The sequence below is a fragment of the Mauremys reevesii genome, linkage group 2 (genome assembly GCF_016161935.1).
Source record: "Mauremys reevesii isolate NIE-2019 linkage group 2, ASM1616193v1, whole genome shotgun sequence".
Lineage (NCBI taxonomy): Eukaryota > Metazoa > Chordata > Testudines > Geoemydidae > Mauremys > Mauremys reevesii.
In genome coordinates, this window is record NC_052624.1 from 32,961,243 (window position 1) to 32,986,554 (window position 25,312).

Genomic DNA, 25,312 nt, shown 5'->3' on the forward strand with positions numbered 1-25,312 from the left:
ATTCTGAAAACTGGCCATTTATTGCTACTTTTTTTTTCCTGTCTTTTGACCAGTTACCAGAGGTAAAAGTGAGCTGGTATGGGCCAGTACAGCTTACCAGTAAGAAGTGGCCACCAGTACAGGCCTGTACACAGCTGGCGTTAAAGCACTGCCACGGAAACATTTTAACATTACTTTCCCTTTTGCCCTCCCCCCAGCTGCTGGGGGTGGGGCAAAAGGGACAGCTGCCTCAGGGTCCAGTGATTTAAAAGGGCCTGGAGCTCCCAGCCGCTGCCACTGCTAATGCGGCAGCAGTCCTGGGCCCTTTAAATTGCCACCAGAGCCCTGGGTGGCACGGACTGGTAGTGTGGAAGGGCTGGCTGGGGGAGGCTGACCGCAGACTCGCCCCTTCTGCCTGATGCCCCACCCCTTCTGCCTAAAGCCCCACCCCTTTCACCTGAGGCTCCGCCCCAGGGGCCCAGAGCTGGGCCCACAGACCAGTAAGACTTTTAAGTTACTCTCACCCCTGCCAGTTACTGATCCATGAGAGGACCTTCCCTCCTATCCCATGACTGCTTACTTTGCTTAACAGCCTTTGGTGCAGGACCCAGCTTTTTGAAAGTCCAAGTACGCTATATCTACTTGATCCCTCTTGCCCACATATTTGTTGACCCTCTCAAAAAATTCAAATAGACAGGAGAGGTATGATTTCTCTTTACAAAAGCCATGTTGATTATTCCTCAACATATTTTGTTCATCTATGTATCTGATAATTCTGTTCTTTACTATAGTTTCAACCAATTTGCCTGGAACTGAAGTTGCGCTTACTGGCCTGTAATTGCCAGGATTGCCTCTGAAGCCTTTAAAAAAAATCAGTGATATATTTTCTATCCTCCCGTCATTTGGTGCAGAGGCTGACTTAGTGGTAGGTTACATACCACAGTTAGTTGTTCTGAAATTTCATATTTGAGTTCAGAACTCTTGGATGAATATCATATGGTGCTGATGAGTTTTTACTGTGTAATTTATCAATTTGTTCCTAAACCTCTTCTACCGACACCTCAGTCTCGGACAGTTCCCCAGATTTGTCACCTAATAAGAATGGATAAGGTGTGGGAATCTCTCTCACGTCTTCTGTAGTGAAGACTGATGCAAATAATTCATTTAACTTCTCCACAATGGCCTTCTCTTCCCTGAGTACTCCTTTAACACCTCAATCGTCCAGGCCCCACACTGATTGTTTGGAAGACTTCCCGCTTCAGATGTGCTTACAAAAATTTTTTGCTGTTAGTTTTTGTGTCTTTTGCAAGTTGCTCTTCAAATTATTTTATTGCCTGCCTAATTATACATTTATACTATAATTGCCATAATTTATGCTCCTTTCTATTTCAGCAGGATTTGACTTCCAATTTTTAAACGATTCCTCTTTGCCTCTAACTTGGGATGGTAGCGAAGAATTCATTTTTACTCTATTTGACTCTTTTACTATGTTGTTTAGCCATGGTGTCTTTTTTGGGGGGGTGGGGAGAAGGGACCTCTTACTTTTTTTTATTCTTTGGAATATACATTTAGCGTGAGCCTTTATTGTGGTGTTTTTACACAGTTTATGGTGTTACACAGTTTCCAGGCAAGTTGCAGGCATTTCAGTCTTGTGACTGTTTCTTTTCATTTCTGTTTACTTAGCTTCCTCATTTTGTGTCGTTTCCTTTTTGAAGTTAAATGCTACTGTGGTGGGCTTCTTTGGTATTCTCCCCTCCCCACAAGGATGTTATTTTAAATTCCATTATGGTTGCTATTAGCAAGTGGTTCCGCTATATTCACCTCTTGAACCAGATCCTTGTGCCACCTAGAACTATATCAAGAATTGCCTCTCTCCTTGGGGGGTCCCAGGACTAGCTGCTCCAAAAAGCCATCATTAATGGTGTCTCAAAATTTTATCTCTGCATCCTGTCCTGAGGTGACATATATCCAGTCAATATGGGGATAGTTGAAATTATAGAGCTTTCTGTTTTTGTAGCCTCTCTTATCTCCCTGAGCATCTCACTATCACCATTACCATCCTGGTCAGTTGGTCAACAGTATATTCCTACTGCTATATTCTTATTATTTAAGGATGGAATTTTTATCCATAGAGGTTCTATGGTACAGTTTGATTCATTTAAGATTTTTACTATATTTGACTCTATGCTTTCTTTCACAAATAGTGCCACTCTGTACCAGCACAACCTACTCTGTCCTTTCTATATAATTGTACCCTGGTGTTACCATGCTCCATAGATTATCATCGTTCCAGGTTTCTGTGATGCTTATGTGACGTTATCTGATTAAAATATGACTACATAGATCATTGTTGCAACCACTGTTACATATTTGCAGCAAATCTTGTACAAAGGTTATCAAGGAAGGTGTCTATGGAAAGGTTATGATTTGTTAGCATAATTATATTTATCTGTATGCCTGTATCACTTTTGTATTTGAAGTTATGAATATTGGCTCTATACCTGGATTTCAAATGTTTGCTCCTAGTGTAATACCCACAAGGTAGTTAGCCAGCACATCTTGGAGGGACTATTTAAATTCAGTGGCCCATAAAAAGGACACAACTCACAATGGACCATGGGAGATGCCTATCTACACTTAATTGAATTTCCTGCTGTGACTAAGTGAAATGCATGGACATGGGACTTGTCCATGTGACGCCAAACTACGTCTTGTTGCTGTAATTTTCCACAGTAAGAACAATGGGACTCCCTCCACATGGCAGAAAATATAAAAGGGCCTGGAAATACTTCTATTTTGCCTCTTTCCTGCCCATACCTCTTGACAATAGTAATGGGAGCATTCTAATCAATGGACTGAGGACCTTCCAATGATTTGGAAGCAGCCAGAGACTTGACTTATGCCAGCAGTTTATTCCGTCATTGCTACAAACCTGAACCAAGAACTTTGCATTTATTGTATGTATTTGATTCCTTTAACTAATTTTAACTCTCACCTTTCTTTCTTTCTATGAATAATCCTTTAGATACTAAAGGATTGGTTTGGGTAAGAGCTAAGTTCTATGTTGACCTAGGTGTATGGTTGATTCTTTGCGATAAAAAAAATCTTTTATTTAATGAGATTGGTTTTAAAGAACCACTCATTTTTAAATCCATTGTTTTTGGTGGTGATACAAGGACTGGAATGCTGAGGAAATTGCTGTTCTGACTTCTTGTTAGCCAACGTAATGAAGCAGAAGTTTACTTTTGTTGCTGGCTTGGTATATCTCATGGGGGATTAGTCACCAGTCTTGGGGTGTATCAGCCCTATTTCTCAGCAGTTTGTCCTGAATTTAGCATTCTCAGTTGTGACCCACAAAGGCACGGTTACAGCTTATTATATCAATATCCTCATTTAATACTAGGCACTCATGTTCACCCATCTTAGTATTTAGACTTCTAGCATTTGTATACAAGTACTTATAAAATGTGTCAATATTTTTTTGTCTTCCTTGATATGATGTAACAGAATGGGATTCTTTTTCATTTAACCATTTTTCTTCTGGTCCTACCTGTACTTTATCAACTTCTATCCTCTCTTGGATAGGATACGGAGAATTTACTAGGATACGGAGAATCCCCATTAATACATCCTCCTACAAAGGATGTCTCTGTCTGAACCATGTGCTCCTTCATACCTGCTGGCATACCATAAGCCCATATCCTATCACAACATCTCATCTCATAGAATTTTGAGTGAACACAGTTCCTTTCTGCACACTGGCCCTGATTACAAGTTCTGAGCACATGGAAACACAGCCCTGGGCTGTATTGGGGAAATCTGGCCCCAAAAGTGTCTCAAATGAGACATCCCAAAAATTAGACATCATAAAAAATTCAGCAGCCTCAGTTGGACAAAAATACCCTGACAGCCTAAAGAAGAGAGAAGTTGGTTAATAAAGACAACAGGAATTATTTTCCTCGGCTTAAATTTTCAGGAGTGGCTACTGATCCTGGGTGTCTGAATGCCCTCTGATAGCCAAGATCCCTTTAAGGGTTCTCAGTAATGTTTCTTTTGTTTCTGCCCCTGCTTATGAGTTTGTTGTTAAAAGGACATCCAAGATTAAGGAAGTATTTCCCCCCCCCCATAATCTAAGGATTCAAAATCAATCAAATGTTGACACTGCCCCCAACTGTTAAGGCCCGCACACCTTTCACCATAAGCCCCTAACCTAGAGTATTACTTGAGGAGCCAAGGTTGACACATGACTAGAAGCAGGAGTTGGCATGTGACCACTTCTAAGAGCTTCCACTCCAATTGGTAGAGGGCAGTAGGGGTTTCAGCCTCGTAGGACCTCCCTAGGAGCCAGGTTGACTAACCAGGGGTAAGTTCTGCGGTGGGGAGACCCCTCTTCCCACTCCCTTTACCAATTGGCCTGGGTTTCACCCCCCGTAGGTCCTGCCAGAATGGAAACATGTACTAATCAGAATAAATTAAAACAAGGGTCTAGACCAGAAACCCCAATCTCTGGAGTTTAATGGTTGGCCAGCGGGCAGCACCATCCTCAGAAGCCCCATCACTGTGTGGAAGAGGCCGTCTTGTTTCAATAGCATGTTTTTCAGAAATTGTGGAAATGCTCAGAGGAAACATGGCCTTCTTCACCACCCTTGTGAGAACTACAAAACTCATTTTAGCTCCAAGGGTGCTCAGTTGCCTGAGAAGAAAGCACTACATCAGTGACAGCTCTGAGCAGGAGGAGCAGGGAGTTGCCAAAGGGGGTTCATTAGCCTAGCCATTGATGGAGATGCCAGAACCTGACCTTGAGACTCAAGTGCTTATGCGGCACATTGATAAGCATGATGGCCACCCATTGTCTTTTGCCATGAAGGAAGGCAACCACAGCTCATTGGGGGCACTATTGGACAAGGTGAACAGAGAATATGTTGCTCAGGCAAATAAACTATAAAAAGTGACTGTCAAGGATGAAGTGTAATGGGGTAGGAACCAACTTAGGGTGGTGAAAATCTAAAAACAGGGGACTTACAGCTGTTTCTTTTCTGAATATCTCTCAACAGCTCAATGACACTTTTCTAGAGGACTCAGAGGCCATGGACAATGTTGCATCAGAGAGTGAAGATTAATCAAGCCCAGCTTGTTTTTGCTCAGCACCAAGACAAATTGTTCAAGAGTACACTGAACATGAAGAGGATGACAGCTATCTGGATTTAAGGAAGGCCCTTGGCATAGAACTATGAGTTCTTTATTTCTATAGTTCTCAAGGACTCATGGACTGCCTTTAAAGTACCTGTCAGGCATTTGCTCTCACCATCAGCATCAAGAAAATGGTTGTATTAGGACAGGGGATTCCACAAGATCCTTCAATTACCTTAAATGCAAACGAGCTAAAAGTAGTCCAAAAATTTAGGTTCTACAGTGACCACCAACCTCTCACTGGAGTAAATGTTCGCATTAGAAAGGCTGCTACCACCTTTAGCAGACTAACTAAAAGAGCATGGAACAACTGAAAGCTTACCATCAAGACCAAAATGCTAATGTACCAAGCTTGCATCCTCAGCACTCTCATGTATGGTGGGGAAATATGGACAACTTATGTTCATCAGAAGAAAATGTTAAACAATTTCCACCTATGTTGTTTACGCCACATACTCAACACCAAATGGCAGGATAAAGTCACCAATGCAGAGGTTCTTCAAAGGGAAAATGTACTAAGTGTGACAGCTCTGTTCAAGCAAAGATGACTGTGCTGACTGGGCCATCTGAGTAGGTTGGAAGACTGATGTATAGCCAAGGACATGCTATACAGGGAGCTATCAGAGGGAACAAGAACAACAGGACAGTCACGAAGACTTTTTCAACAGATATTTTTATTTACAGATATCAAGATTTATAACGTTATGTCACGTTTGTCCTCTCTCCATTTTCTAACTTAATCTTTTTAGATTTCTTACAACTCGTCTTTCTCATAAGCAGGTTTGTATATGGTGGTTTGATATTTAATACTATAAGAACGCTATGTAGTGCTCTATTTTTAATTGAAACAGACAAATACATTTTACCTAAATTAACCAAAAGTTGTCCTGTTGTGTAGACAATTTAATTTTCACTCACAAATCACAAATGGGAATCTTTGGGGACAGGTGCATTGTGAAATTTGAAAGCAGATGCTTGTGCCTGATAATTTCAGGACAGAGTTGCAGCAGTTAGTCCATGATTGCTTATTTTCTTCATCAAGCAGTCTAGCAGCAGTCATTCTCTTCTGTTGTAAAAATACAGGCTCCAAAAAAGCTCAGGTTTTTATACCCACCCCACATCTTTGTTTCAAACAAAGTTCAATTTCTGTATTTGGTTAGTTGACTTGTTCACTGCAGCTCTTAATTAATAGATATGTAAGGAATTTAGGCACCTGTCCCCAAAGATCCCCATTTGTGATTTGTGGGTGAAAATTAAATTGTCTACACAACAGGACAACTTTTGGTTAATTTAGGTAAAACGTATTTGTCTGTTTCAATTAAAAATAGAGCACTACATTTGATTCTTTGGCTTTCTGGTACACTTGTCTCAGCTCCTTAAGTTTCACACAGCACTGTGTTGAGTCCCTGTTGTGGCCTCTGTCCATCATAGCATTGGAAATTTTTTCAGATGTTTTGGCATTTCATCTTTTGGAACAGAGTTCTGATGGAACGGATTCATCTCCCTGTTAGGTTCTATGGGGGCCGCAAGCCCTCCCAAAGTGCTCTGCAAGAACGAGGCTCACACACACTGAGTTATTGGCTTTAATGAAGGTAAAGTGACACACCCACGGGGACTCCAAGTGTTGCTGTCACGGAGGCGGGGAACCCAGCACCCCGTAGCTCGGCCTGGTACGGAGTCCGAAAGCAAGCACAAATCATGCTCATATTTATATAAACAACAGCAAAGCATCTCATGCATAATGCAATGGGGACTTTCCACCCTCCAGGCTTCCCCCCTTGGCCAATCGCCAGGGGCTTTCCACACAGCGGTTCCAACCAGTTATGGCAGGTTGGAACTAGCATGCCGTGCCCTACAATAACCGGGCACTCAGAAAGCGGAACTGCCTAAGCTAGGCCATAACAAAGTCTTCCGTGAGTCCCTGTCCTCCTACACTCCCCATACAGAGATCAGATTCAGTATCTCCTGTACAGTCCGTGCTGGAGCTCTTTTTTGATTCTGGGACTGCATGGTCACCTGTGCTGATCGACGCTCCAAGCTGGGCAAACAGAAAATAAAATTCAAAAGCTCGCAGAGCTTTTCCTGTCTACCTGGCCAGTGCATCTGAGTTCAGATTGCTGTCCAGAGCGGTCACAATGGTGCACTGTGGGATAGCTCCCGGAGGCCAATACCGTCGAATTGCAGCCACACTAACCCTAATTTGAAATGGCAATGTCTATTTCAGCACTACTCCCCTCATCGGAGAGGAGTACAGAAATCGATTTTAAGAGCCCTTTATATCGAAGTAAAGGGCTTTGTTGTGTGGACGGGTGCAGGGTTAATTCGATTTAATGCTGCTAAATTCGAGATAAACTCGTAGTGTAGACCAGGCCTGAAATATATTGAGAGATTGGGAACACCCAAACCCAGCCTTTCAGTTACAACACAGAAGTAGTCATGAATAGCCAACACCCATGAAGAAAAGAATCCACTATCCCAGAGACTCCTCGGAAAAGGCACATATGCAATGGAGGCTGCTTAACCAATGGGGATTCCCTGACTCCTATGTCACAGCACAGATCTTTCCAGCAAGCTGAAAGAAAGTATAAAAGAGGAAGTGACATCATCACTTGGCCTCTTCCCTCCCCCATCTCAACACCTGGAAGCACATCTGAAGGAAGAAGACTTTGAATTGAGGGAGTTTGCTCCCAGGCTGGAAGTTAGTCCCAAACTGTGTATTGAGGAACTGTAACCTCCTTGTACCATCTGTCAGGGTGAGAAAAGCAGTTTTATTCAACTTGCTTAAAAGTTTGGGATTTAGAATGCCTGTTTACTTGTTATTTTCTTAAGGTAACTGTCTATGACCTTTATGCCTACCATTTATAATCACTTAAAATCTGTCTTTCTGTAGTTAATAAAGCTGTTTTATATTTTACCTAAAACAGTGTGTTTTGGTCAAAGTGCTTGGCAAATCTCAGCTCAGGTTACAAAGGCTGGTGCATGTCCACTTTCCTATGAAGAAGTGGTGAACTAACTAATGCACTTACATTGGGCAGGCTTCTGACCAATGCAAGACTATACAGTTCAGGGTTACAAGACTGGTGAACTAGGGGGAATTGGATGGAGCCTCTCTGTTGATGGTTCATGAGTGGCTGGGAGATCATTCATGTAATACAGTTGGGTGTATCCCTGCCTGTGAATGTCTGGGTGCAGTGCCTATCAGAGATTCGTCATTTGACATCAGCATCACTGTGTGAGATGGTTGGTGAGCATGGAGGACTCAGTGGTCCCTCAGTCCAGGTTGCACTCTGGGACTGCTGTGAGTGCTGTGAATGGTAGGGAGACCATATTTTAACATTCAAAAAACAGAACACTGCAGGGGGAGGGAAGCCCCACTCTGCCACCACCCACTCCCTCTGACTGCCCCCCACAGGAACCCCAACCCATCCAACTCCCCCCCCCCCGCTCCCTGTCCCCTGATCACCTCCTCCTGGGACCCCTGCCCCTAACTGCCCCTTGGAACCCCAGCCCCTATCTAAGCCTCCCTTCTCCTTGTCCCCAACTGCCCACTCCTGAGACCACCCCCAAATTCCCTCCTAGGACCCCACCCCCTACCCTGTCCCCTGACAAACCCCTGGGACTCCTATGCCTATCCAACTGCTGCCTGTCCCCTGACTGCCCCCCCCGAACCCCTGACCCATCTAACCCTCCCTTCTCCCTGCCCCTGACTGCCCCCCCAAACCTCCACCCCATCCAACCCCCCCCCCCGTGCTCCCTGTTCCTTGACTGCCTTCTCGGAGCCCCCTACCCCGTCTCCAACCCCCCAGCCCCCTTACCATGCCACTCAGCTCAGCATGTCTGGCTCCACGCAGCTCCAGACATGCTGCTGCATACATACTGCCGTGCTCCTCCGTGGAGCCCACAGCACCGCCCCCCCACACACACACACACACCCAGCACCTGCCTTCCAGATTTGGACACCTCAAAATTCACAAGTGCTCAAGCTCAGTTTGGGCAGCTGTTACTTCATTTCTCCCAAATAAAATATACTGATCCACTGTAACTTGCTGTAGAAAAAGTAGGATAAAATTGAGCAAGAAATGCTTCCCAGTGGTTATTAGGACTAGAATTGCTATTTTCAACAGCCATTGCCTTTTTGTTTGTTTGTTTAAAAGGAAGACAGTGATACTGCACTGGCAAATTCCCCATAGAAACAAAGAGTGGAACAAAAGAATAATAAAGGCACCTCAACTTTTCCTCATTTATGGAGGACAGTCTTATATGCATCCAGATATCCTCCAATTTATGGAGGACAGTCTTATATGCATCCAGATATCCTCCAATTTATGGAGGACAGATTTATATGCATCCAGATATCCTCCAATCACACAAGCTGGAAATTGTTCCACTTTACTGCAGCTCTCTAACCATATGGGAACCAATCCTGTCTGTATTTTGTGCACATCCAAAATGACCTGCCCTGGGAGCAAGTTACCAGTGACCCAGGGCTGCGGCGGACGGAGGGTGCAGGTGGAAGGGGGGGGAAGCCCAGGGCTGGGGCAGCAGGAGGTGTGGGGGGGTACTGGGGGGGGAAATGGGGGAGCCCAGGGCTGGGGTGGGGGGAGGGCACTGGTGGGGGGGAAAGGGGGAAGCCCAGCGCTGGAGCGGAAGGGGGTGTGGGTGAGGGGGGAGAGCCCAGGTCTGGGGCAGCAAGGGGGTACGAGGGGAGCCCAGGGCTGGGACAGGGGCAGCCAAAAAATTTTTTTGCTTGGGGAGTCAAAACACCTAGAGCCAGCCCTGAGTGCTATCACCATGCTATGATCATAATTATTTCTGACTAAATTTGCATGACCTTGTCACCGTACAACATTAAACAAGGTCTGGAGTTCCAAGTACAGAGACCTCAGCCTGCTTAGTACCATGGCAAACACTGTTTAATACAGATTGGAAAAGATGTTTAACATACAGAAAGAGAAGGAAAACTAGTTAAAGCATGTGGAACATAAAGTATTAAGTAGGGTTTTCAGAGATGCATAGATTCCAAGGCCAGAAGGGAAGCATTGTGGTCATCTAGTCTGACCTCCTGTATAACACAAGAGACAGAACTTCCCAACAGAATGCATAAATCTTGATTTAAAAGTTGTCATTGATGGAGAATCTACCATGACTCTTGGTGAATTGTTTGGTTAGTTACACACTCTCAAAAATATACATCTTATTTCTAGGTGGTCTGGGTGGTGCTTTTATCCAGGAGTTCAAGCTTCTGTGAGTATGCATACATGGGGTTAAATACACTTGTGGCTGGCCCAAATGTCCACACAGCAATTTTTAACCCCAGACACCAAGTCAGCTGATCCAGGACAGCTGCAACTGTGCCATGGAGCTTTTATCCTTATCCAGAGACACGGGGGATGTCTACATATCATGGAGCTCTTTGAGTCTTCAGGCTTTAACATGCCCCATAGTACAATTCTGCTTAACAGCATTTAAGAACATAAGATAGGAATGGCCAGACTGGGTCAGACCAATGGTCCATCCAGCCCAGTATCCTGTCTTCTGACAGTGGCCAATACAAGATGTTTCAGAGAGAATGAACAGAACAGGGCAATTATCAAGTGACCCATTCCCTGTCATCCAGTCCCAATATCTGGCAGTAAGAGGCATAGGGACAAACAAAGCATGGAGTTGTATCCCTGATCCTCTTGGCTAATAGCCACTGACAGACCTATCCTCCATGGATTTATCTAATTCTTTTTTTTTAATCCCAGTTATACCCTTTGCCTTCACAAAATTCCCTGGCAACAATTTCTATAGGTTGACTATGCGTGGTGTGAAGTAGTTTTTTTTTTTTAAACCTACTGCCTATTAATTTTGCTGGGTGACCCAGGGTTCTTGTTATGTGAAGTGGTAAACAACACTTCCTTATTCACGTTCTCCACACCATTCATGATTTTACAGAGCTCTGTCATATCCACTCTTAGTGATCTCTTTTCCAAGCTGAACAGTACCAGTCTGTTTAATCTCTCCTCAAATGGCAGCTGTTCCGTATGTTTAATCATTTTTGTTGCCCTGCTCTGTACCTTTTCCATTTCTAATATATCTTTTTTGAGATAGGATGACCAAAACTGCATATAGTATTCAAGGTGTGGGTATGGATGACAGGTGATGCTTCCCCTTGGAGAGGCTAGCTCCTACTCCCGCACCTTCCACTCATGATCCTGCCCACACTCCACTCCCACTCTGCCTCAGGCCCCGCCCTCTCCCCACTCATAGCATCCTTCCTTTCCTTCCCTTCCCTGTCTGTGCTTGCGCCCCCATCCCTCCTCCCACCAGAGCTCCACAATTCTCCCTTTACCTCCTGATTCCCCTGTATTGCCCCATCCTCCATGCAGCGCACCCATTGCCCCTGCCACCTGTCAAAGTTAGACTCAGGACTCACAGTTTGTCAGACCACTCTGTTTTATTAGCACAGCGCTCTGCTAATAACACCCAGATCATGTGAGCACCATGCAGGACACAAACTATCTTATTTATACAGATAAAAGGGTGAGAACTTAACAAGATAACAAAGAAAGCAGAATCTGATAAGTTTACCTGGGCTAGGCATGCATAGCTTATTTCCTTACTTAGGCTTTGGCTACACTTGCATTTCAAAGCGCTGCCACGGCAGCGCTCCCGCGGCAGCGCTTTGAAGCGCTAAGTGTAGTCAAAGCCCCAGCGCTGGGAGAAAACTCTCCCAGCGCTGTCCGTACTCCAGCTCCCTGTGGGGAATAACGGACAGCGCTGGGAGCCGCGCTCCCAGCGCTGGGGCTTTGACTACACTGGCGCTTTGTAGCGCCGCAATTTGCAGCGCTGCAGAGGGTGTGTTTTCACACCCTGCTGCAGCGCTGCAAATTTGCAAGTGTAGCCAAGCCCTAACTATTACCGATCTTCTGTTAATGTTTCACCATTAGCACAATTGTTTATGCCTAATGTTTCTTTTCCTGGCACCTGTATTTCAACATTTCTTATTTCTGCTTAAAGGTACATACAACATTTCTTTAATCCATTCTTATTTTTACAATATAATTTATTCTAACTTTCACACACACCCCATCTCTCTCCACCTGCCTCCAGCCCCTTCACACATCTCTGTTTCCCCTTTACTCCTAGGGTGACCAGAAGTCCCGATTTTTGGGTCTTTTTTTTAATATAGTATCCTATTACCCCCCACCTCCTGTCCCAATTTTTCACACTTGCTGTCTGGTTACCGTATTCAATCCCCTTTTGTGCACCGCTTTCTCCCCTCCCCCCCCACCCCCCCGAATAGCTGATATGCAGCTTGTCCCTGCAAGAGGTACACAGGGCTGCCCTGTTTCAGAGCACAGGCCTGGTCTACACTAGGCATTTAAACCGGTTTTAGGAGCGTAAAACCGATTTAACGCCACACCCGTCCACACTAAGAGGCCCTTTATATCGGTATAAAGGGCTCTTTAAACCAGTTTCTGTACTCCTCCCTAACGAGAGGAGTAGTGCTAATATCGGTATTACCATATCGAATTGGGGTTAGTGTGGCCGCAGATCGACGGTATTGGCCTCCGGGCGGTATCCCACAGTGCTGTCCAGAGCGGTCAGTGGTGCAATCTGAACTCGGATGCAGTGGCCAGGTAGACAGGAAAAGCACCGCGAACTTTTGAATATTTCCTGTTTGCCCAGCGTGGAGCTCCGATCAGCACGTGTGGTGATGCAGTTAAAAATCAAAATAAAGAAAGAGCTCCCGCATGGACGATGCAGACGTGATCGCTGTAAGGGCAGGCAAATCTGTTCTATCAGGGCTCCGTTACAGAAGACGAAATTCAAAATCATTTTTAAAAAATCGCCAGACAGATGCCATAGCAGGGACTCAGCGCACTGCTGCGTGACAAGCGTAACGGAAAGCCAAAGAATCAAATGGACGCTCATGGACTGGAGGACTCAAGCTATCCCACAGTTCCTGCAGTCTCTGAAAAGCATTTGCATTCTTGGCTGAGCTCCAAATGCTTCTAGGGTCAAAAACAGTGTCCGCGGTGGGTCAGGGCATAGCTAGGCAATTTATGCACCCCCCCACCCGCCCCCAGAAGTGAAAGGGAAAACAATCCTCTCTTGACTCTTTTACATGTCACCCTATCTTTACTGAATGCTGCAGATAGACGCGATGGTGCAGTACTCAACACCAACATCCTTGCTCCCCCCACGCTATGGATGACTGATGGTACAATATGGCTGGTATCCGTCCTCATCATCAGCCTATTGGCACATGGGGCAGTGCAAAAGGACTGGTAACCATGCTGACTAGCATCGGTAAGGTCAATCAAGGGCGCCTGGTCCTAATTTTTCATGGTAGATGGTACGGTATGGCTGATAACCATCGTCATCATAGCAACAGGGGGCTGAGCTCCATCAGCCCCCACCCTTCATGTGTAAAGAAAAGATTCAATTGCCCCTGGACTAGCAGAGGGATGCTGGGCTCCTCTCCTCCACACTCCTTACTGTCCTGTCTGGACTATCATAGCAGCTGGAGGCTGCCTTCCACTCATTTCTCACTAACAAGTCAGTGTGTCTTATTCCTGCATTCTTTATTACTTCATCACACAAGTGGGGGGACAATGCTACAGTAGCCCAGGAAGGCTGGGGGAAGAACAGAATCAACAGGTGGGGTTGTTGCAGTAGCACCCCCTGTGAATAGCATACAGATCATAATTTCTGCAGGATCTGACACAGAGCAGCTGTGCTCTCTGGTTCTATGATACAGTGGTTCTCTAGTACACTTGCCCATATTCTAGGCAGGACTGATTCTATTTTTAGATACCAAAAAGGAGGGATTGACTCAGGGAGTCATTCCCAATTTTGGCTTTTGACAGCAACAGATGGTGCAGTGCAAAAGGACTGGTAGCCACGATCATCTTATTACCAATTTATGGCATGGTAGATGGTACAATATGGCTGGTAACCATCTCTGCTATCATGCAAAAGCAAAAGCATGCTGCTGTGTAGCGCTGCTGAATCGCCTCTGTGAGCGGCATCTAGTACACATACGGTGACAGTCACAAAAGGCTAAACAGGCTCCATGATTGCCATGCTATGGCATCTGCCAGGGCAATCCAGGGAAAAAAGGCACGAAATGCTTGTCTGCCGTTGCTTTCCCAGCGGGAGGAGTGACTGACGACATTTACCCAGAACCACCCGCGACAATGATTTTTGCCGCATCAGGCACTGGGATCTCAACCCGGAAATTCCAAGAGGCGGGGGAGGCTGCGGGAACTATGGGATAGCTACGGAATAGCTACCCACAGTGCAATGCTCCAGAAATCGACGCTAGCCTCGGACGATGGACGCACACCACCGATTTAATGTGTTTAGTGTGGCCGCGCACACTCGATTTTATACAATCTGTTTTGTTAAACCGGTTTATGTAAATTCGGAATAATCCCGTAGTGTAGACGTACCCACACAGAGTGCAATATAAGCCCCATAAATGGAGAAGGCTCAAGAATACCACTTTCAAAAGCAGCAGCAACTTTTCATTTAGATTCAGAGCGAGGGGGTTTGGTGGAGGAAATTAAAGGCTCATCAGCAAAAGTGATCCCTAGGAGTAATCTCTTCAGTTAGAGTCTCCTCCTTCACTTAACCCAATAAAGCCACTCTCCTAGTAGACATGAGGGGAGTACAGGGGTGGTAAAACTGTGTTAGAAAGGAATATTATTGATTGCTTGTTTTAAATGGCACATGAAGAGTAACTGTGCACAAATGCTGCACTTCGCTGTCCAAGCCGTTAGTGCACTGATCTCATAGCAAGTAATGAGAAACACTCAGATGATAGGAAGGCAGGCAGGCATGTACAAGAACACACCAACTGTTTGCAGAGGAGTGCAATGCATGTCTGTAGGTATAGCTGACATGGCGAGGGGCATGCAAGCAAACCCATGTGTGTGCAGAAGGAGCAAGGAGCACAGCACTCCCATGCAGCAGCACGCTCTCCCTTCTCTGTCCCCCAACATGTCACTATCCCAGTCCTCAGCACAGTGCAGGCTGGCTTCACACACCCTGCAAAGAATGGGAGCTGACAGCAGCTTTCCTGGGCACAGGGCAGGGAACAGGGGCGGCTCCAGGGCCCAGCACACCAAGCGCGTGCTTGGGGTGGCATGCTGCGGGGGGTGCTCTGCCGGTCACCGTGCGGGCGGCAGGCAGGCAGCCTTCGGCGGCATGCCTGCGGAGGGTCCACTGGTCTCGCGGCTTTGGTGGATCTCCCACAGGCATGCCTGCAGAGGGTCCGCTGGTCCCGCGGCTTCGGTGGACCTCCTGCAGGCGTGCCTGCGGGAGGTCCGCTGAATCCGTGGGACCAGCAGACCCTCCACAGGCACGCCGCCAAAGGCAGCCTGCCTGATGTGCTTGGGGCAGCAAAATGCCTAGAGCCACCCCTGGCAGGGAATCACAGCCAGCCCAGCTGGGAGCAACCTGGGGCCAAACCCTCCCCCTGCAGTCAAGGTGGAATGGGAAGGCACTGCTCCCCCGGTGGGAGGAGGGGAAGGTCTTTTACCTTCCCTCCAAATGGTGCCCTCCCTGGGAGCAGGGTCTGAGTCCAGGCAAGGGATACCCAAGCTAAGCTGAGGTCTCTGCACTGGGAGAGTCTCTGGGACAGGGGGGCTGCAGAGCAGTGGAATTGGTGCCTCGCTAAGACCCAGGAGGAACTGGCTGGGACAGTGGTCTCCAACTTTTTCGTCTGGTGGATGCCAGACGAAGGACCGTGGTGGGGGCCATTTACAATTACATTTGGAGAACTCAGACAGTTTTTCATTCATTTAATGTGCACCAGGTTGATTTTATCTCATTCTAGTTTCTTAATCAAAATGTCATACCTTACTAAGTCAAATGCTTGCAGAAGTCTAAGTAACAATATTATTACCTTTATCAACCAAACTTGTAATCTCATAAAAAAAAGATATCACGTTAGTTTCACAAGATCTATTTTCCATATACCCTTGTTGATTTGCATTAATTATATTGCCCTCCTTTAATTCTCTATTAAGATATTCCATTATTTTGCTCAGGATCAATGTCAGACTGACAAGCCTATAATTATCTGCGTCACCCTGTTTACTCTTTTTAAATATTGGCAAAACACTAGCTTTCTACCAATACTCTGGAACTTCCCTGGCATTTCAAGACTTGTTGAAAAATCAGCATTAACATGCACAGAGCTCCCCACCCAGCTCTTTTCAAACTGTTGGATACAGATATCCATACCTGCTGATTTTGAAATATCTAGCATTTTAACATCCTCCCTGGTCACTGTTGAAATAGAAAGTATTACATCATTACCATCATCAACATCAGATATGACTACATCTGACTTCTTACCAAATGCAGAACAGAAATGTTTATGTAACATGTGTGACTTTCTGCACTATTATTGACAATTCTACCATTTCCATCCAATAATGTACCAATACCATTTTTAGGATTTCTTTTGTTTGTAATATACTTTTTATTGTCTTTAACTCTGCTGCCGTGGATTTCTCTTTGTATCATTTTGTTTCCCTAATCAATTTTCTACAATTCTTAGTGTCTGATTTTTATTCACTACAACCAAAATTTCCCTTTGTTACATGTTTGGGTTTTTTTAATTTTTATTTTGTATAGTTCTTTCAGTTGCCCTCTAAAGCAATTTGGGTTGTTTTTTTTGTTTTTTTTCAACTGTGGCTTCCTTATATTACATGCTGTTATAGTAAATGAAGGGGCTCTTTAGGTATTGTGGGTTATGTAAGGTATTATTTTATTATGCTATTAAACCACAGATGGCAATTTTGCCAAAGTGGTTAAACTGAGATATAAATCAATAAAATAAAACTTTGACCTATGGGAAACACTATGTTTAAGTATTTGTGGGGCAGTAAATACAAACAAATTCCCCCCTTAAGATTTAACAAAAAGTGCTTTGTCAATAAATATTTCGCACTAATATATATTACTGAAGCATTTTGCAATAATAAAAATAACCTCCTTTCTACACATATAAACACACTGATAACACATAAAACGTTCTCAACTGGGCTGATAGCTAACAAATTATAACATGAAACCTGCAACTGTCAAACTGCTCACAAAACTGTCCCTTAAGGAAAAGCTGGTTCTCTTCAAGATTTTCAGAAGATCTAATGTCACGGCTGCATCTTATGCTTTGTAACACTTATTAGACAGGCATAAACTTCTGGACTCACACCCTGTGCACAAACGCTCCTGGGGCTTGCCAAGTTTTGATAGCATACATGAGGGTCCCACACAGACATGAAGAAACTGCAGTACAGTTTTTGTGGAATGTTAATGCATATACACAGTTTATCTAACAGGCCAAAAGCCCTACATGATATTTCATTATTTTAAGAAACTTCACACACGATGCATAGGAGCACCACAAATAACCAGTACAGGTGTACACACCCACAAACACAGAAAGTTAATCACATACACAAAGGAAAAGAAAAAAGCCACTTGCAGTCACTCACACACATGATGTACATACATTCATACAGCCTTTTATAACAAGTGTCACAGGCTCGGGCCAGATGGCTAAAGGACAGTGATCCTGTTTGGGTACTAGGAAGTGGGCGTGTGGAAGCCTGCCCACAGCTAAAGGCCCTTCCCCCAGACTGGGGAGGAGCTACTGAGCCCTGACCTCAACTAAAGTTGTGGGACAACAAAGGAAAAAGATGGGACAGGTGCAGGGGTCAAAGGGCCATAACTAGGGAACACCGAGCAGAGAACACCAGACAGTGCCCACTGCTTCTCAAAAGCATCCAAGGAGCCAGCGGATGCCACCCAAAGGTACTCTGCCTGGATGCGTGAAGGGATGAAAGAACGAAAACAGGCCCCACAGTCACAGGCCCCACCCCCAGCCAACCTCCTCTCCCTGGTGTTATAAATGGCCATTTTGGCCATGCCTAGGAGGAGGTTGACAAGTGGTCCCATGACTTCGTGGGGCCACGGATGGGGTAAGCATATAGAAAAAGGTGCGGGGAAAAGTACAGCCAGAACTTCAACAAGAGGTTTGGCGGAAGCCGGAAGAGGGGCTGCAACCTGGTGCACTGCAGATAGACAGGTCCCAGGGTCTCCCTCACACCGCAAAAAGGGCAAGTGTCGGGAAGAGGAGTGAACTGTGCCAGGTACACACCCATGCTCACGGCTCCATGAAGGAGCCACCAACTAATGTCCTCGGCAGGCCATGGAACCAGGATGGAATACAGGCTGGCCCACCGGGGTCCCCCACACTCTGCAGCTGGTAAAAGGTTCCACCACTTAGTAGCGAGGTGGGACATGAAGGTGGGGAAATGAAGCGTGTGGAGCATGAGCATGTAGAGATGGTCCTGTGGCCCAGTTCAAAAATGAACTGGCTGCAAATCGTGCAGCCGGCTCGGGGTACAAAGCGGTGGGGGTCTTGAAGGCTCACGGGGCAGAGGCCCGATGAAGAGATCCAAGGGAAACTCCGCCACCTGCACACGAAGATGGGGATTGTGTAGCAGGGCTCCACGAGGAGATCTGCCCCGCCCTGCCCCCCCCCCCCCCGGTGGCCACCACAGACCTGGTCGCCAAAACCAGCTTCCAGGTCCAGAGAAGGTCCTGGCAGAAGACCGGCATCTCAGAGAGGTCTTGTGGAAGACCTCTTGGGTGGAGATAAAAGAGCTGCCAGTCATATTGGAGCACTCAGAGGTGGCGCGGAGGAAGGCGTGCACCAATGTACTCCACACCAAGCTACCTGCACCATAAAGGAGTCTCTGCAGCACCTAGAGGCGAAGGACATGGACCTGCGTGTGCAAGCACATCAGGCCCTGTCCTCCTCCTCCAGAGGAGGATGCAAAACCCTCAGAGACCCAGTGCAGTCCTGGCCAAAAGAACTCCAGAACTAACTTCTGGAGCCAGGCCAGGAACCCCAGGGCCGGGTACAGGGTGTTGAGCCAGTGCCAGAGCATGGACAGGACTAGCTGATTAAGCAATAGTGCCCTCCCCTGAAGGGAGAGGCACTGGAGCAGTCCTGCCCACCTCCGCAGCTGGTGAACCACCCTGCCCTCCAAATCGTGCCAGTTCTCCAGTGGGGAAGGATGCATGGCAGAAAGATAAATGGCAAGATAGAGCAGTGGACCCGTGCCCCACCAAATGGCCTGAAGCACGGATGGGAGGGAGCTTGCCTGCCACCCGGCCCCAATCATCAGGCTAGAGCTCTTGACCCAGCTGACCCAGGCAGAGGAGGCTGCCAAGTACAGAGCTTGGCAGGCCTCCACCAGCACCAGGTCGCCCAGGTCCTGGACCATGAGGAGCACATCATCAGCCTACGCTGATGGGACCAGCCGCATCCCTGGCTCATGGAGCACCATCCCCGTCAACCTCTTCTAGAGGAGATGGAGGAAGGGCTCAATGGCCAGAGTATACAACTGGCCTGACAGCAGACAGCCTTGACTCACTCCTGGCCTGAAGGCGACGGGTGCAGTCAGTGTCCAGTTGAGCCTGACCAAGCACTCTGCAGAAGCGTACAGCACCTGGAGAAAACCCACGAAATGGGGCTGTAATCGGTCGGTCGGGGCTCGACCCTCCAGCAGGCAGGAGGGGAGCCGCACCGACTCACTTCTGTTCGCCTGCTAGTCTTTAGGAGTCACTGAGAACAACGTTAGATCGCCGGGCCCTCTGGTGCCGGCGCTAGGCAAAGAGCAGTACAAATAGGCCCTGGCCCTCTGGAGCAGGGCAGGGCAACAGCAGTCCAAATAAGCCCTGGCCCTCTGGAGCAGGGCAGGGCAACAGCAGTTCAATAAGCCCTGGCCCTCTGGAGCAGGGCAGGGCAACAGCAGTTCAATAAGCCCTGGCCCTCTGGAGCAGGGCGGGGCAACAGCAAGAGGCAGAGCTCAGACCCTCAGGCAGGGCTGAGGAGCAGTTCAGTCTGTAAGCCCAAGCCCTAAATCAGGGCGGGGCAGCAAACAGCAGCTCCAGCTCAGACCCTCAGGCAGGGCTGAGCAGCAACAGGCAAGTGCAAGCTTCTATGCCGGAGCGCTGGGTTGAGGGGGAGACTGCCACCCGTGAGTGGGGTGGCAGGGGGGGACACAGGCCCACCCACTCCACTGTGTCCCAGCCCGGGGCCCTAGCAGCGGCGTGGACCCGCTGCAGTCAGTGGGGATCCTGGCCGCAACACACTGACATGGGCACATCCGTGCCCTCAGCCGGACAAGGGTCGGCTACCCCCAGGCTACACTCCATCTCCCCCTCAAGGCCTACCTCATCCGTCGCACCCAGTTCAGGCCAGTCGGTCTGCATCGGCTCCCGTGGAGGGCTTGGCGGCAGGTCCGGCAGCTCCTCTGGGAAGTTGGGCCAGGACTGCTCGGGCGGCTCCTCTAGGTAACAGCAGGGCCGAGGGGGCTCCTCCTCGTAGCGGGCGCTCGGCAATCCTGGGGGCTCCTCCCAGTACGGGCTCCGGGTAGGCTCCGCAGGCTCCTCTGGGTAGTGGGCGAGGGGAAGCTCCGGCCAGGCAGGGCAGTTACCTTGGGCCAAGGAGGGCTCCCAGCTGGGAGCTCCCGCAGGCACGTCTGCTCTCGGCGACGGCTGGGTGCTGACTGAGCTTGGGCGTGCGCCTTTTCTACTTCCTGCCCCGCCCCTTGACTTCCGGGGGGCGGGGACTGGGGGCGGAAGTTCCGCCCACTGAGGTGTTGGCAGGGCAGCTCCCTCTGCCGGGCAGGAGGGGAGCCACACCGACTCACTACAGGGGCCCAAAGCCGAATGCCCGCAGAGTGCCCAGGAGATACCAGTGGTCCATCGGGTCAAACGCCTTCTCCTGGGAAAGGAGGGTAAACAACAGACTATCCCTACACCCAAGCTCAAGGAGATCCCAGACCAAATAAAGATTGTCGAAGATGGTACAGCCCGGGATGGTGTAGGTCTGGTCAGGATGGACCATGTCCACCAGCACAGACCCCAGTCGCAGCGAGATGGCCTTCACCACGACATTATAGTCTGTGCTGAGGAGCAAGACGGGACACCAATTCCTAAGATGATGGAGGTCCCCATTCTTTGGAAGCAAGGCGAGCACTGCTCGCCTGCATGACAGAAGGAGGACCCCCACTCTCCAAGAACTCAGCCCAGATGATGGCAGAGTTGACAATGGTCACAGATGGAGGAGAGGTGACCCCAGGCAATCAGGGCCACAAGTGATGAAAGGGCCAATGCCCTTCTGAGTATCAGGGGTCCCAGATGCCGCTCCAAGCTGCGCCAGGGGGCAGTCCCTCCAGACGTGCCCCGCCACCCGGCAGAGAGCGCACCAGGCCTCTGAATAGTAGTAAACCCGATACTGGGCCCCTCAATGGGGCACCAGAAGGGACCCTTCCAGAGCCTCCCTGTCACATGCTGCCAGCAGTACTTAAATCTGCACCTGCCGGCAGAACTACAAAATGTGGCGAAGGGCGGGGTCCTTACAGCCCAACAGAAGCGGGCTGAGGAGACAAGGGCTTCCCCAGGGTGGAGAGGAATGGCAAATGGGCGGCATTGGAGAGGAAGGGAGGAACAGAGGAGACCACCACCCATATGCCCAGGTCCTCCAAAGACTCAAGGGGGACGTGAACGACTCCCACCACCAAGCCCCTCTCCACCACCTCCTGGGCAGTGGCCTCCAACACCAGGAAGAACGCCACCTTCCCAAACATCTTAGAGGTTGCCACCACGGCCGTGGGCCCCACCACCCGTGCCAACGCCCGCATGTAGGTTTCTATGTGGGGCAAGGCTGACACCAAGAGGCAACGCACCCTGTGCTCCCTGGTGAGGGTGGGAAAGGGGCCCCGGCCACCGGGAATGGTATTCCAGGAGGCGGCTGGAGCAGACGGCAAGGTGGCAAGGAGAGGGGTTGTGGTTACCTGGGTGTACACCCTGGGGGTTGAAGGAGCAGCACCTCTAGGGCTAGTGGAGGGAACAACGGGACAGGGGAAAAGGGGGCTGTGGCCATTGATGGCACCACAGTGGGAGAGGGAGCCATTGCTGCAGGAGGTTTCACCTTCCAGGCAGGGCCCTTGCCCCTCTTCATCCTCTGGCCCTTCCCACCGGCTAAGGGAGCAGTCTCAGAAGCACAGGCAGCAGAGGTCGCGGCAGTAGCAACAAAGTCTCGGGAGTCCCTATCCATGCCTGCCACCGACGGTGCCTCAGTGGCAGCGCTGGCAGGCAACCTGGCAGTAGCAGTCGAGGTGGCCCTCGCGGGGGAGGGAGACTGAAAGGGAACTGCAGGGGCATCCACAGAAGTCTCACCCCCCGAATCACCCACCACAGGAAGGGAGGGATAGGGACAACCACTAGGGCAGGGAGGGGAACGAAGGGAAGGGAGGGGAGAAACAGCTACCACCCCTCCTCCCCCTGCTAGGCTGAAAGCAGGGCAGGAGGGCGCCAACAGAAAGGGACAGAGGAAGACAAGGAACACAACTCCCAGCACAGGATGAAAAAACTGGCTCCCCCGGCTTCACTAAGGAAAGGAAGGGAAAACTAAGACATCATGGGGAAATGTGCATCAGTGAAGGGATTAACAAAAAAAAAAAGAGGTGGGGGACCTCAAGCACTGAAAAAGGAACATGGGCATGCAGGCAATGAGGGCGGACCAGGAAGGGGGCAAGAAGCAAGGGGTTGGAATGAAGGGGAGGGTCAGATCAAGTACTCTACAGGCGTGAAACAAAAAACAAGGTGGGTTCAAAAGCAACCTAACCAAAAGGGGGGAAATGGGGCTGACAACCACCATGGGACAAGGGTTGAGCAGACAAACTAACCAGGGACCAAAAAAAAAACCAAAGCGGGGCAAACCAGAGCAAACAGGGCGCCTAGAAGAGGGACGGGCAGGGCAGGCAGCAAAGGGAAAGTGGGCAAGCAGCTGCGAAAACAGGGCATAGGGCGAAGCAGAGGGAAAGGGAGCAAAGAGGGAGGGATAGCTCAGTGGTTTGAGTATTGTCCTGCTAAACCCAGGGTTGTGAGTTCAATCCTTGAGACGGGATCTGGGGCAAAAATCAGTACTTGGTCCTGCTAAAGAAGGCAGGGGGCTGGACTCAATGACCTTTCAAGGTCCTTTCCAGTTCTAGGAGATTGGTATATCTCCAATTATTTCTATTTCACCAGCCAAATGCAGTAGGGGAGAGAGGACAAAGCCAAGGGAAAGGAAACGCATACCCACAGGCACCTAAAAAACAAGTGCCCACCTGCTGCCACTACTGTCCCAAGGTGGAAGGGAGGACAAAACAAAGTATTTGGCTGGGGAGCGGAGAACAGAGCCTGAAGGTAATGAAGAGGTGGAGGGGGCAGTAGTGGTGGCAGTAGCAGAGCAAATGAGGAAGAGGCTCTACATCTACTCCCCCAGTTCCCCACTACAACAGCACCTACAACCACAGAAGCAAGAATGTTACAAACCCCCTCCACAAAGCAGGGCCTCCTGAGCAGCAGCAGCCAAATGCAACAGCAACCCAGCCAGGAGAGGCCTCAAAAATGATGGGAAAAGTGGGGTCTCACACTCCCCTCTGAGGGTCACAGCAGCCGGGGGGGGGGCAACCAGCCAGCAGGATGGCCTCAAAAGAGTAGAAGACAAGTATCTCAGCCTTCAGAATAAGTAGGTCCCTTTTCCCTGGGTAAGGTAACAGGGGCAGTTCCAGAACAATCAGGAACTTGCTGGAACCAATTAAGGCAGGCAGGATAATTAGGACACCTGGAGCCAATTAAGAAGCTGCTAGAATCAATTCAGGCAGGCTAATCAGGGCACCTGGTTTAAAAAGGACCTCACTTCAGTCAGTGAGATGGTGTGTAGCTGGATGACTGAGGAGTACAAATGCTATCTGGCATCAGGAAGACAGTCCTGTGGTGAGGATAAAGAAAGTGTTGGGAGGAGGCCTTGGGGAACTAGCCAAGGGAGTTGCAGCTGTCTCACAAAACACTATAGGCAGCTGTGATCCACAGGGCCCTGGGCTGGAACCTGGAGTAGGGGCTGGGCCTGGGTTCTCCCCATCTCCCTCCCGCTACTGAATAGAAAAGGAGTTGACCTGGACTGTGGGTCCCACCAGAGGGGAAGGTCCCTGGCCTGTCCCCTGATCCACTAGGTGGATCAGCAGAGACTGCAGGGTTTGTTCTCCTTCCTTTTCCCCATGCTAGCTAGTGATGAGGTTAGCTGAGTGAATGGCAGGTTTGAGAGACAAGCAAAAGTGGCCAAACTGAGGGCTGCCATGAATCTCTGAGGCGAGCAAATCCACCAATAAGCACAGGACCCACCAAGGCAGAGGAGGAACTTTGTCAGACAAGTTATATCAGAAAACACAAAAAAGCAACAAAGACAAGCCTTATAAAATCTTCCATACACGTCTCTGTATCCAAGCATAATCTTCCCTAGGTAAACAAATATCAGACCTTCTGGTTGCTAAGAGACTTTTGCCCTTACTAAGATGCTGTGTTTATTTTATGTTGTTAGCAAACCAAATCAGGCCTCTGTATTTTAGGTTCAAGATCCACTCTTTCTTCATAGTCCTTAACAGCCGCAATTATAACAAAAGAAACATATAGTCCAAAAATAGCAGAGCTGTAAACAGTGATTTTCCTATCTGGGCTAGTTTCTTTTCCTGTGCACTATCCCTCTGGTCTCTCACTCCCCAGGCACACCCAGAAAGGTCAGCTGGTTCCTAACTAACACGTTAACAAGGCTCAACAACTGAAAGTACAGGAAGGACAGGTTGGCTGGGAGTCTCAGCCTTTCCAAACTGGGACCGAATGGTGACCCTGAGGCATACAATGTAATTTTTGGGAAGGTAGCGAACACAGCCAGGTAGGATAGGGATTCATGGGCCACCCAAATGGCTACTTTTTCAACAAGAGAGGTGCAAGAAGCTTACTAGGTTCCGGGTCAGGACCTAGAAAAATACCAAGACTCCTTTGCGCTGCTCCAATGGCATAAAGGAACTTAAAGTGGCCTTGAAGCATAGGACATGTGTCAAGGTTTCCTCCCCCACTCTGAGCTTTAGGGTACAGATATGGGGACCTGCATGGATCCTTCTAAGCTTAATTCCTAGCTTAGATCTGGTAACACTGCCACCAGCCACAGATCAGTGTCTGGCACACTTTCTGTTTCCCCAAAACCTTCCCTGGGGAACACAGATCCAAACTACTTGGA

At 48.5% G+C, this 25,312-nt stretch overlaps 1 protein-coding gene across 1 annotated transcript in view; it reads right to left on the bottom strand.

Annotated features, from left to right (window-relative positions):
* Positions 1-21,893, bottom strand: part of LOC120396575 (6-methylsalicylic acid synthase-like) — a 58,236-nt gene extending 36,343 nt beyond the window's left edge. Inside the window, exons 1-4 of the mRNA XM_039521543.1 lie at positions 21,613-21,893; positions 21,035-21,158; positions 19,395-19,460; positions 18,611-18,653 (exon numbers count right to left, since the gene is read on the bottom strand). Of these exons, the coding sequence (XP_039377477.1) occupies positions 18,611-18,653; positions 19,395-19,460; positions 21,035-21,158; positions 21,613-21,893 (514 nt within the window). The remainder of the gene's footprint in view (positions 1-18,610; positions 18,654-19,394; positions 19,461-21,034; positions 21,159-21,612) is intronic.
* Between the last annotated feature and the right edge of the window lie 3,419 nt (positions 21,894-25,312).